Below are 13,307 nucleotides of genomic sequence, written 5' to 3'. Positions count from 1 at the left end.
ACATCAGTTAAACCCATTGTCCTCGTTAATGCTTTAGGTGAAAAGTACATCAGTTAAACCCATTGTCCTCGTTAATACTTTAGGTGAAAAGTACATCAGTTAAACCCATTGTCCTCCTTAATGCTTTAGGTGAAAAGTACATCAGTTAAGCCCATTGTCCTCCTTAATGCTTTAGGTGAAAAGTACATCAGTTAAACCCGGTGTCCACCTTAATGCTTTAGGTGAAAAGTACATCAGTTAAACCCATTGTCCTTCTTAATGCTTTAGGTGAAAAGTACATCAGTTAAACCTATTGTCCTCTCCTTAATACTTTCTCATTATTGCTTTAGGTGAAAAGTACATCAGTTAAACCCATTGTCCTCCTTAATGCTTTAGGTGAAATGTACATCAGTCAAATCCATTGTCCTCCTTAATGCTTTAGGTGAAAAGTACATCAGTTAAACCCATTGTCCTCCTTAATGCTTTAGGTGAAAAGTACATCAGTTAAACCCATTGTCCTCGTTAATGCTTTAGGTGAAAAGTACATCAGTTAAACCCATTGTCCTCCTTAATGCTTTAGGTGAAAAGTACATCCGTTAAACCCATTGTCCTTCTTAATGCTTTAGGTGAAAAGTACATCAGTTAAACCTATTGTCCTCTCCTTAATACTTTCTCATTATTGCTTTAGGTGAAAAGTACATCAGTTAAACCCATTGTCCTCCTTAATGCTTTAGGTGAAATGTACATCAGTCAAATCCATTGACCTCCTTAATGCTTTATGTAAAAAGTACATCAGTTAAACCCATTGTCCTCCTTAATGCTTTAGGTGAAAAGTACATCAGTTAAATCCATCGTACTTCTTAATGCTTTAGGTGAAAAGTACATCTGTTAAACCCATTGTCCTCCTTAATGCTTTAGGTGAAAAGTACATCAGTTAAACCCATTGTCCTTCTTAATGCTTTAGGTGAAAAGTACATCAGTTAAACCCATTGTCCTCCTTAATGCTTTATGTGAAAAGTACATCAGTTAAACCCGTTGTCCACCTTAATGCTTTAGGTGAAAAGTACATCAGTTAAACCTATTGTCCTCCTTAATGCTTTAGGTGAAAAGTACATCAGTTAAACCCATTGTCCTTCTTAATGCTTTAGGTGAAAAGTACATCAGTTAAACCCATTGTCCTCCTTAATGCTTTAGGTGAAAAGTACATCAGTGAAACCCGTTGTCCTCCTTAATGCTTCAGGTGAAAAGTACATCAGTTAAACCCATTGTCCTCGTTAATGCTTTAGGTGAAAAGTACATCAGTTAAACCCATTGTCCTCGTTAATGCTTTAGGTGAAAAGTACATCAGTTAAACCCGTTGTCCACCTTAATGCTTTAGGTGAAAAGTACATCAGTTAAACCCATTGTCCTCGTTAATGCTTTAGGTGAAAAGTACATCAGTGAAACCCGTTGTCCTCCTTAATGCTTCAGGTGAAAAGTACATCAGTTAAACCCATTGTCCTCGTTAATGCTTTAGGTGAAAAGTACATCAGTTAAACCCATTGTCCTCGTTAATACTTTAGGTGAAAAGTACATCAGTTAAACCCATTGTCCTCCTTAATGCTTTAGGTGAAAAGTACATCAGTTAAGCCCATTGTCCTCCTTAATGCTTTAGGTGAAAAGTACATCAGTTAAACCCGGTGTCCACCTTAATGCTTTAGGTGAAAAGTACATCAGTTAAACCCATTGTCCTTCTTAATGCTTTAGGTGAAAAGTACATCAGTTAAACCTATTGTCCTCTCCTTAATACTTTCTCATTATTGCTTTAGGTGAAAAGTACATCAGTTAAACCCATTGTCCTCCTTAATGCTTTAGGTGAAATGTACATCAGTCAAATCCATTGTCCTCCTTAATGCTTTAGGTGAAAAGTACATCAGTTAAACCCATTGTCCTCCTTAATGCTTTAGGTGAAAAGTACATCAGTTAAACCCATTGTCCTCGTTAATGCTTTAGGTGAAAAGTACATCAGTTAAACCCATTGTCCTCCTTAATGCTTTAGGTGAAAAGTACATCCGTTAAACCCATTGTCCTTCTTAATGCTTTAGGTGAAAAGTACATCAGTTAAACCTATTGTCCTCTCCTTAATACTTTCTCATTATTGCTTTAGGTGAAAAGTACATCAGTTAAACCCATTGTCCTCCTTAATGCTTTAGGTGAAATGTACATCAGTCAAATCCATTGACCTCCTTAATGCTTTATGTAAAAAGTACATCAGTTAAACCCATTGTCCTCCTTAATGCTTTAGGTGAAAAGTACATCAGTTAAATCCATCGTACTTCTTAATGCTTTAGGTGAAAAGTACATCTGTTAAACCCATTGTCCTCCTTAATGCTTTAGGTGAAAAGTACATCAGTTAAACCCATTGTCCTTCTTAATGCTTTAGGTGAAAAGTACACCAGTTAAACCCATTGTCCTCCTTAATGCTTTAGGTGAAAAGTACATCAGTTAAATCCATCGTCCTTCTTAATGCTTTAGGTGAAAAGTACATCTGTTAAACCCATTGTCCTCCTTAATGCTTTATGTAAAAAGTACATCAGTTAAACCCATCGTCCTCCTTAATGCTTTAGGTAAAAAGTACACCAGTTAAACCTATTGTCCTCCTTAATGCTTTAGGTGAAAAGTACATCTGTTAAACCCATTGTCCTTCTTAATGCTTTAGATGAAAAGTGCATCAATTAAACCCATTGTCCTCCATAGTGCTTTTTGTGAAACGTACATCAGATAAACCTATTGTCCTCTCCTTAATACTTTCTCATTATTGCTTTAGGTGAAAAGTACATCAGTTAAACCCATTGTCCTCCTTAATGCTTTAGGTGAAATGTACATCAGTCAAATCCATTGACCTCCTTAATGCTTTATGTAAAAAGTACATCAGTTAAACCCATTGTCCTCCTTAATGCTTTAGGTGAAAAGTACATCAGTTAAATCCATCGTACTTCTTAATGCTTTAGGTGAAAAGTACATCTGTTAAACCCATTGTCCTCCTTAATGCTTTAGGTGAAAAGTACATCAGTTAAACCCATTGTCCTTCTTAATGCTTTAGGTGAAAAGTACATCAGTTAAACCCATTGTCCTCCTTAATGCTTTAGGTGAAAAGTACATCAGTTAAATCCATCGTCCTTCTTAATGCTTTAGGTGAAAAGTACATCTGTTAAACCCATTGTCCTCCTTAATGCTTTATGTAAAAAGTACATCAGTTAAACCCATTGTCCTCCTTAATGCTTTAGGTAAAAAGTACACCAGTTAAACCTATTGTCCTCCTTAATGCTTTAGGTGAAAAGTACATCTGTTAAACCCATTGTCCTTCTTAATGCTTTAGATGAAAAGTGCATCAATTAAACCCATTGTCCTCCATAGTGCTTTTTGTGAAACGTACATCAGATAAACCCATTGTCATCTCCTTAATACTCTCTCATAATTGCTTTAGGTGAAAAGTACATCTATTAAACCCATTGTCCTCCTTAATGCTTTAGGTGAAAAGTACATCAGTTAAACCCATTGTCCTCTCCTTAATACTCTCTCATTATTGCTTTAGGTCAAAAGTACATCAGTTAAACCCATTGTCCTTCTTAATGCTTTAGGTGAAAGGTACATCAGTTAAACCCATTGTCCTCCCTAATGCTTTAGGTGAAAAGTACATCAGTTAAACCCATTGTCCTTTTTAATGCTTTAGGTGAAAAGCACATCAGTTTAACCCATTGTCCTCCTTAATGCTTTAGGTGAAAAGTACATCAGTTAAACCCATTGTCCTCCTTAATGCTTTAGGTGAAAAGTACATCAGTTAAACCCATTGTCCTTTTTAATGCTTTAGGTGAAAAGTACATCAGTTAAACCTATTGTCCTCCTTAATACTTTCTCATTATAGCTTTAGGTGAAAAGTACATCAGTTAAACCCATTGTCCTTCTTAATGCTTTAGGTGAAAAGTACATAAGTTAAACCTATTGTCCTTCTTAATGCTTTAGGTGAAAAGCACATCAGTTTAACCCATTGTCCTTTTTAATGCTCTAGGTGAAAAGTACATCAGTTAAACCTGTTGTCCTCCTTAATGCTTTAGGTGAAAAGTACATCAGTTAAACCCATTGTCCTCCTTAATGCTTTAGGTGAAAAGTACATCAGTTCAACCCATTGTCCTCCTTAATGCTTTAGGTGAAAAGTACATCAGTGAAACCCGTTGTCCTCCTTAATGCTTCAGGTGAAAAGTACATCAGTTAAACCCATTGTCCTCCTTAATGCTTTATGTGAAAAGTACATCAGTTAAACCCGTTGTCCACCTTAATGCTTTAGGTGAAAAGTACATCAGTTAAACCTATTGTCCTCCTTAATGCTTTAGGTGAAAAGTACATCAGTTAAACCCATTGTCCTTCTTAATGCTTTAGGTGAAAAGTACATCAGTTAAACCCATTGTCCTCCTTAATGCTTTAGGTGAAAAGTACATCAGTTAAACCCATTGTCCTCCTTAATGCTTTAGGTGAAAAGTGCATCAGTTCAACCTATTGTCCTCCTTAATGCTTTAGGTGAAAAGTACATCAGTGAAACCCGTTGTCCTCCTTAATGCTTCAGGTGAAAAGTACATCAGTTAAACCCATTGTCCTCGTTAATGCTTTAGGTGAAAAGTACATCAGTTAAACCCATTGTCCTCGTTAATGCTTTAGGTGAAAAGTACATCAGTTAAACCCGTTGTCCACCTTAATGCTTTAGGTGAAAAGTACATCAGTTAAACCCATTGTCCTCGTTAATGCTTTAGGTGAAAAGTACATCAGTGAAACCCGTTGTCCTCCTTAATGCTTCAGGTGAAAAGTACATCAGTTAAACCCATTGTCCTCGTTAATGCTTTAGGTGAAAAGTACATCAGTTAAACCCATTGTCCTCGTTAATACTTTAGGTGAAAAGTACATCAGTTAAACCCATTGTCCTCCTTAATGCTTTAGGTGAAAAGTACATCAGTTAAGCCCATTGTCCTCCTTAATGCTTTAGGTGAAAAGTACATCAGTTAAACCCGGTGTCCACCTTAATGCTTTAGGTGAAAAGTACATCAGTTAAACCCATTGTCCTTCTTAATGCTTTAGGTGAAAAGTACATCAGTTAAACCTATTGTCCTCTCCTTAATACTTTCTCATTATTGCTTTAGGTGAAAAGTACATCAGTTAAACCCATTGTCCTCCTTAATGCTTTAGGTGAAATGTACATCAGTCAAATCCATTGTCCTCCTTAATGCTTTAGGTGAAAAGTACATCAGTTAAACCCATTGTCCTCCTTAATGCTTTAGGTGAAAAGTACATCAGTTAAACCCATTGTCCTCGTTAATGCTTTAGGTGAAAAGTACATCAGTTAAACCCATTGTCCTCCTTAATGCTTTAGGTGAAAAGTACATCCGTTAAACCCATTGTCCTTCTTAATGCTTTAGGTGAAAAGTACATCAGTTAAACCTATTGTCCTCTCCTTAATACTTTCTCATTATTGCTTTAGGTGAAAAGTACATCAGTTAAACCCATTGTCCTCCTTAATGCTTTAGGTGAAATGTACATCAGTCAAATCCATTGACCTCCTTAATGCTTTATGTAAAAAGTACATCAGTTAAACCCATTGTCCTCCTTAATGCTTTAGGTGAAAAGTACATCAGTTAAATCCATCGTACTTCTTAATGCTTTAGGTGAAAAGTACATCTGTTAAACCCATTGTCCTCCTTAATGCTTTAGGTGAAAAGTACATCAGTTAAACCCATTGTCCTTCTTAATGCTTTAGGTGAAAAGTACACCAGTTAAACCCATTGTCCTCCTTAATGCTTTAGGTGAAAAGTACATCAGTTAAATCCATCGTCCTTCTTAATGCTTTAGGTGAAAAGTACATCTGTTAAACCCATTGTCCTCCTTAATGCTTTATGTAAAAAGTACATCAGTTAAACCCATCGTCCTCCTTAATGCTTTAGGTAAAAAGTACACCAGTTAAACCTATTGTCCTCCTTAATGCTTTAGGTGAAAAGTACATCTGTTAAACCCATTGTCCTTCTTAATGCTTTAGATGAAAAGTGCATCAATTAAACCCATTGTCCTCCATAGTGCTTTTTGTGAAACGTACATCAGATAAACCTATTGTCCTCTCCTTAATACTTTCTCATTATTGCTTTAGGTGAAAAGTACATCAGTTAAACCCATTGTCCTCCTTAATGCTTTAGGTGAAATGTACATCAGTCAAATCCATTGACCTCCTTAATGCTTTATGTAAAAAGTACATCAGTTAAACCCATTGTCCTCCTTAATGCTTTAGGTGAAAAGTACATCAGTTAAATCCATCGTACTTCTTAAAGCTTTAGGTGAAAAGTACATCTGTTAAACCCATTGTCCTCCTTAATGCTTTAGGTGAAAAGTACATCAGTTAAACCCATTGTCCTTCTTAATGCTTTAGGTGAAAAGTACATCAGTTAAACCCATTGTCCTCCTTAATGCTTTAGGTGAAAAGTACATCAGTTAAATCCATCGTCCTTCTTAATGCTTTAGGTGAAAAGTACATCTGTTAAACCCATTGTCCTCCTTAATGCTTTATGTAAAAAGTACATCAGTTAAACCCATTGTCCTCCTTAATGCTTTAGGTAAAAAGTACACCAGTTAAACCTATTGTCCTCCTTAATGCTTTAGGTGAAAAGTACATCTGTTAAACCCATTGTCCTTCTTAATGCTTTAGATGAAAAGTGCATCAATTAAACCCATTGTCCTCCATAGTGCTTTTTGTGAAACGTACATCAGATAAACCCATTGTCATCTCCTTAATACTCTCTCATAATTGCTTTAGGTGAAAAGTACATCTATTAAACCCATTGTCCTCCTTAATGCTTTAGGTGAAAAGTACATCAGTTAAACCCATTGTCCTTTTTAATGCTTTAGGTGAAAAGTACCACAGTTAAACCCATTGTCCTCTCCTTAATACTCTCTCATAATTGCTTTAGGTGAAAAGTACATCTATTAAACCCATTGTCCTCCTTTATGCTTTAGGTGAAAAGTACACCAGTTAAACCCATTGTCCTCCTTAATTCTTTAGGTGAAAAGTACATCAGTTAAACCCATTGTCCTCCTTAATGCTTTAGGTGAAAAGTACATCAGTTAAACCCATTGTCCTCCTTAATGCTTTAGGTGAAAAGCACATCAGTTAAACCCATTGTCCTCCTTAATGCTTTAGGTGAAAAGTACATCAGTTGAACCCATTGTCCTCCATAATGCTTTTTGTGAAACGTACATCAGATAAACCCATTGTCATCTCCTTAATACTCTCTCATAATTGCTTTAGGTGAAAAGTACATCAGTTAAACCCATTGTGCTCCTTAATGCTTTAGGTGAAAAGTACATCAGTTAAACCCATTGTCCTCCTTAATTCTTTAGGTGAAATGTACATCAGTTAAACCCATTGTCCTCCTTAATGCTTTAGGTGAAAAGTACATCAGTTAAACTCATTGTCCTCCATAATGCTTTTTGTGAAACGTACATCAGATAAACCCATTGTCATCTCCTTAATACTCTCTTATAATTGCTTTAGGTGAAAAGTACATCTATTAAACCCATTGTCCTCCTTAATGCTTTAGGTGAAAAGTACATCAGTTAAACCCATTGTCCTCCTTAATTCTTTAGGTGAAATGTACATCAGTTAAACCCATTGTCCTCCTTAATGCTTTAGGTGAAAAGTACATCAGTTAAACCCATTGTCCTCCTTAATGCTTTAGGTGAAAAGTACATCAGGTAAACCCATTGTCCTTCTTAATGCTTTAGGTGAAAAGTACATCTATTAAACCCATTGTCCTTCTTAATACTTTAGGTGAAAAGTACATCAGGTAAACCCATTGTCCTTCTTAATGCTTTAGGTGAAAAGTACATCAGTTAAACCCATTGTCCTCCTTAATGCTTTAGGTGAAAAGTACATCAGTGAAACCTGTTGTCCTCCTTAATTCTTTAGGTGAAAAGTACATCAGTTAAACCCATTGTCCTCCTTAATGCTTTATGTGAAAAGTACATCCGTTAAACCCATTGTCCTCTCCTTATTACTCTCACATTATTGCTTTAGGTGAAAAGTACATCAGTTAAACCCATTGTCCTCCTTAATGCTTTAGGTGAAAAGTACATCAGTTAAACCCATTGTCCTCTCCTTAATACTCTGTCATTATTGCTTATGCTTTAGGTGAAAAGTACATCAGTTAAACCCATTGTCCCCTCCTTAATACTCTCTCATTATTGCTTATGCTTTAGGTGAAAAGTACATCAGTTAAACCCATTGTCCTCCTTAATGTTTTATGTGAAAAGTACATCAGTTAAACCCTTAATGTTTTATGTGAAAAGTACATCAGTTAAACCCATTGTCCTCCTTAATGCTTTAGGTGAAAAGTACATCAGTTTAACCCGTTGTCCTCCTTAATTCTTTAGGTTAAAAGTACATCAGTTAAACCCATTGTCCTCCTTAATGCTTTAGGTGAAAAGTACATCAGTTTAACCCGTTGTCCTCCTTAATGCTTTTGGTGAAAAGTACATCAGTTAAACCCATTGTTTTTCTTAATGCTTCAGGTGAAAAGTACATCAGTAAAACCCATTGTCCTCCTTAATGCTTTAGGTGAAAAGTACTTCAATTAAACCCATTGTCCTCCTTAATTCTTTAGGTTAAAAGTACATCAGTAAAACCCATTGCCCTTCTTAATGCTTTAGGTGAAAAGTACATCAGTTAAACCCATTGTCCTCCTTAATGCTTTAGGTGAAAAGTACATCAGTTAAACCCCCACTACAAACATAATTCCCATATGTTGCAGGTAATTCCAACTAACACAGCCTAAAACCACAGGGTGACCGAGTCTAACAATAGCATTAATGGCTCCTATAGATCATTATTCAGAGAATGTTTGAAATGAAATTGTTTGCATTGAAATTGCGTTTTTTGTACCAAATTGTTATCCTTGCATGACATTAAAACCACAGGAGCCCAAATATTAGTTCTTTAAAAATGGAAAACAAAGTTACTTGCTAGGCATAACATAGATCAGCCCTCTTTCCGTCTAGGCTTTGGTACCCGGCCTGTTCTCATCCTGCATCTCAGCTAAAAGAAAAAGAAGGTAATTGCTCAGGTTTGGCACTAGCATAACAGGACTTGATCCTACTTATCATCGCTGTTTTTGTCCTCTGACTCATCTACTTGCTTGCCATGTTATGGGGGCTCTTTGCCTCTTCAGCCATACATAAACAGGCTTCCGTTGACATAAGCATCCAAACCTTGTCGGCTCGATAAGACTGGGTGGATCTGGGTCTCTCGTCATGTAGACAGGCCTGAGATTTCCGTCTTGCTTTTCTTATCCATGTTCCTCTGGACTTGGCCAACAACCGAACGGTTGGAAGCTGGCACGCTCCATATGTTGCCTGAGGCTGTCTGATGTTGGCAGAACATCAGATGGCGCAGCTCGTCAGCTGATCTTGATACAGATAGAGAACGCAAACAAAAGCCTCTGTCTTCGCTGCTTTCTCATTATCGAGGGCTTGATGCTGACCAAACAGACTAAGCGTCGATTGGCGTGCAGCTCTTTGTCTTAGCGTTAGCCATGGTTTCTTCTATTCTCTACCAGAGAGGCTGCTTGTGGAATCGCACCTGGTTAACACATGAAATGCTGGTAGTGACTGGCAAAGCCTGTCACCTAACCTTTCATGGATTGCGTGGACTGGGATAAGTCTCTGGCGGTCCCCAGTGCTTGTTCGAAACCAAACCCCTGACATCCGATGGCAGTGAAGTGCGTGACACGAAGTGCGAGGACATCTGTATCTAGGGATTGAATGATGACTGTTGAGAAGTCGCTTGCATCATAGGCAGCATGCAGAATCATTTGCGTGTCTGTTCTTTCAGAGTCTGGATGGGGGGGGGGGGGGGGTCTGCATCTCGGTAGTCTGTGAATCCAAGCTAGTAATCGCTCTTGTACCAGATTTAATGGATTGGTAATTAATAACTTATTGATAATATAATAATTATGGATTAATAATTGACTGAAAAGTTGATGCAACAGGAAATACATAGTGCAGATCTCTAAATGGCCGAATTTAAGTAGATGGAAGTAAAGAGTTAAAATACCAGAAATAATAAAATGTCGGTAGTCAGCAAATATTTTTTTGTCACTATTCACTAGTTTTTTTTCATGTTTTCTTAGTATTCAGTTACTTTTAAGCCGTTTGTCGCTAGTCGGTTTACCCCATCCAGGCCCTGTATTTTGTGCACTCAAGCTTGCTGATTTCTGCTATTGGCTGCTTTCTCCCTATTGAAAAGACCTACTCATATGATAAGGTCCTTCCCGGGCATCAGACGGTCTTGTTCTTAATTGGGTTCTATATGTACTTGGACCATTGTCGTGACTCTGGTGTATTATGGCCTGCGTTCCTTATCTCAAGACCATCTGTAGACCCTTTCCTGGCCCTCTTCCCAGCCTGAATCGTTGTATCCAAATAGTGATCAAAGGCCATGTTAAGAATAGAGCAGCTTTGGGTGGTGATCTGCCTCATGATGGTGGTGAAATATTTCTGCGCAAGCTCCCAAAACGTATTTGCATCTGAATAATGCCATTCCACCCAAGATATTAACAACATCATGTGTCAAAACCTTCCTCAAGAATTGTGACTTATGATGAACTTCCTAAAACTTCCATCATTGTAGGCAATCGCGCAGGGGACTGCTAGGTTGACTTGTCTTGACTTGCATTTGCGAAGTCTTCCAAACATATCTCTGTCGGCTTTCACTGTGAACATTCTCTCAATCTAGTCATTTAAGGACAAGAAGCTGTCACCAATTGTTTTACCATGGACTTGCTTATTTAAAGAAAACTGGACTTGGGATCCCTGTGGTCTCATTTGATATAAAGGAGCCAAGCATATAGGAGCCAAGATTTAGCTCAGATGCCAAATTTGACACTGGAGTATCATGTTTAGGTAGCTTCTGAGTTATAAACGACAAAAGAATGAAAACTTTATGGATTATTTCCCAAACTTATGCGTGAACACACTGGAACCTTGCAAATATATGACTCGGGCAACCTGTGGTTTAAGGCCGAATTAGTTTGAGCGACTTGTAACATATGGTAATTATATTTGTAGGATGTTTCCATGCCTTTATTGTATGTTTTGTATGCTTAATAATTTATTTTGTAAAATTCATACTCGGGTACCCTGTGGTTTTTCACCCGAAATAGAAAAACGTAAATAATTCAAAACTTATACCACAATTCGACTCCACTAACTACCAGGCGTTGTTCAGGGGACCAATATCTACTCAAATCTGCTTTCAAACCTTCTCTAGCTCTCGACTTGTGCGAAACCCCTATTTTCCGGCCTCTGCCACCAGACTAGTTGAATTGATGCCATGATGAGTCTTATTTCTCGAGATTTAAGCCAAAGTCCCAACAAGTGATAAGAGAAATACTAAAATAATAATTAGTAAGTAAAATAATAATTCATCAAGTACATACACTCTGGGTGTAAGCTTCTCGATTTACCAGTACCGAAAGTTTTAATTCTAGAGAAAAGACATTTCAATATGTTTTTCAATTATTTTTGAAAATAGCAAGAAGAGATGTTTATGTATCTTATTTCGATAGTTATTTGAACTGGGATACGATCTTTAATGTGTCGTAAAGGCACAGCAAAATACTAAGGTTAAGAAAGCATCTAGTTTCTCGATTGAATCTGATGAACAAAATATAAAACTTCTTTTTTATTGAATGAAATAAAAATAAATGCAGGGATGAAGAGTGCTCTTTTATCATAAAATCTTGTCAAAAGCTGATGAGTGTATTTAAGTTACTGGTGTTAATATTATTATCTATGTCATAGATCCACAGCAAAGGACTCAAGTTTGGCTTGTATGCAGGTACGATATAAGGCATGGCTCGTATACAGGGATGGTATAAGGCTTGGCTTGTATACAGAGATCATATAAGGCTTGGCTTGTATGAAGTGATGGTATAAGGCTTCGCTTATACACAGGTATGATATAAGGCATGGCTTGTATGAAGGGATGGTATAAGGCATGGCTTTTATACAGGGATGGTATAAGGCTTGCCTTGTATACGGGTATGATATAAGGCATGGCTTGTATACAGGTATGATATAAGGCTTGGCTTGTTTGAAGGGATGGTATAAGGCATGGCTTGTATACAGGGGTGGTATAAGGCATGGCTTGTATGAAGGGATGGTATAAGGCTTGGCTTGTATACAGGTATGATATAAGGCATGGCTTGTATACAGGGATGGTATAAGGCTTGGCTTGTATGAAGGGATGGTATATGGCATGGCTTGAATGAAGGGATGGTATAAGGCTTTGCTTGTATACAGGGATGGTATAAGGCTTTGCTAGTACACAGGTATGATATAAGGCTTGGCTTCTACACAGGGATGGTATAAGGCTTGGTTTGTATACAGGGATGGTATAAGGCTTAGCTTGTACCAAGGGATGGTATAAGGCTTGGTTTGTATACAGGGATGGTATAAGGCTTTGCTTGTACACAGGTATGATATAAGGCTTGGCTTCTACACAGGGATGGTATAAGGCTTGGCTTTAATACAGCGATGGTATAAGGCTTAGCTTGTACCAAGGCATGGTATAAGGCTTGGTTTGTATACAGGGATGGTATAAGGCTTGGCTTGTATGAAGGGATGATATAAGGCATGGCTTGTATACAGGGATTGTATAAGGCTTGGCTTGTATACAGGGATGGTATAAGGCTTGGCTTGTATACAGGGATGGTATGAGGATTGGCTTGTATACACGGATGGTATAAGGCTTGGCTTGTATACAGGGATGGTATGAGGCTTGGCTTGTATGAAGGGATGGTATAAGGCTTGCCTTGTATACGGGTATGATATAAGGTTTGGCTTGTATGAAGGGATGGTATAAGGCATGGCTTGTATGAAGGGATGGTATAAGGCTTGGCTTGTATGAAGGGATGGTATAAGGCTTCGCTTGTATACAGGTATGATATAAGGCTTGGCTTGTTTAAAGGGATGGTATAAGGCATGGCTTGTATACAGGGGTGGTATAAGGCATGGCTTGTATGAAGGGATGGTATAAGGCTTGGCTAGTATACAGGTATGATATAAGACATGGCTTGTATACAGGGATGGTATAAGGCATGGCTTGTATGAAGGGATGGTATAAGGCTTGGCTTGTATACAGGGATGGTATGAGGCTTCGCTTGTATACAGGGATGGTATAAGGCATGGCTTGTATGAAGGGATGGTATAAGGCATGGCTTGTATACAGGGGTGGTATAAGGCATGGCTTGTATGAAGGG

The 13,307-nt window shown here is 37.7% G+C and overlaps 1 protein-coding gene across 3 annotated transcripts in view; it reads left to right on the top strand.

Annotated features, from left to right (window-relative positions):
• LOC116608331 (alpha-N-acetylgalactosaminidase-like) overlaps positions 1 to 13,307 on the top strand; it is a 76,509-nt gene that overhangs the window by 56,011 nt on the left and 7,191 nt on the right. For all 3 annotated transcript variants that reach the window (XM_048727739.1, XM_032369588.2, XM_048727738.1), the window contains one exon: positions 11,848 to 11,884. In XM_048727739.1, the coding sequence (XP_048583696.1) occupies positions 11,848 to 11,884 (37 nt within the window). The remainder of the gene's footprint in view (positions 1 to 11,847; positions 11,885 to 13,307) is intronic.

This window comes from Nematostella vectensis, chromosome 5 (assembly GCF_932526225.1).
Source record: "Nematostella vectensis chromosome 5, jaNemVect1.1, whole genome shotgun sequence".
NCBI classification, from domain to species: Eukaryota; Metazoa; Cnidaria; class Anthozoa; order Actiniaria; family Edwardsiidae; genus Nematostella; species Nematostella vectensis.
This window is presented reverse-complemented; position numbering and strand designations above follow the sequence as displayed.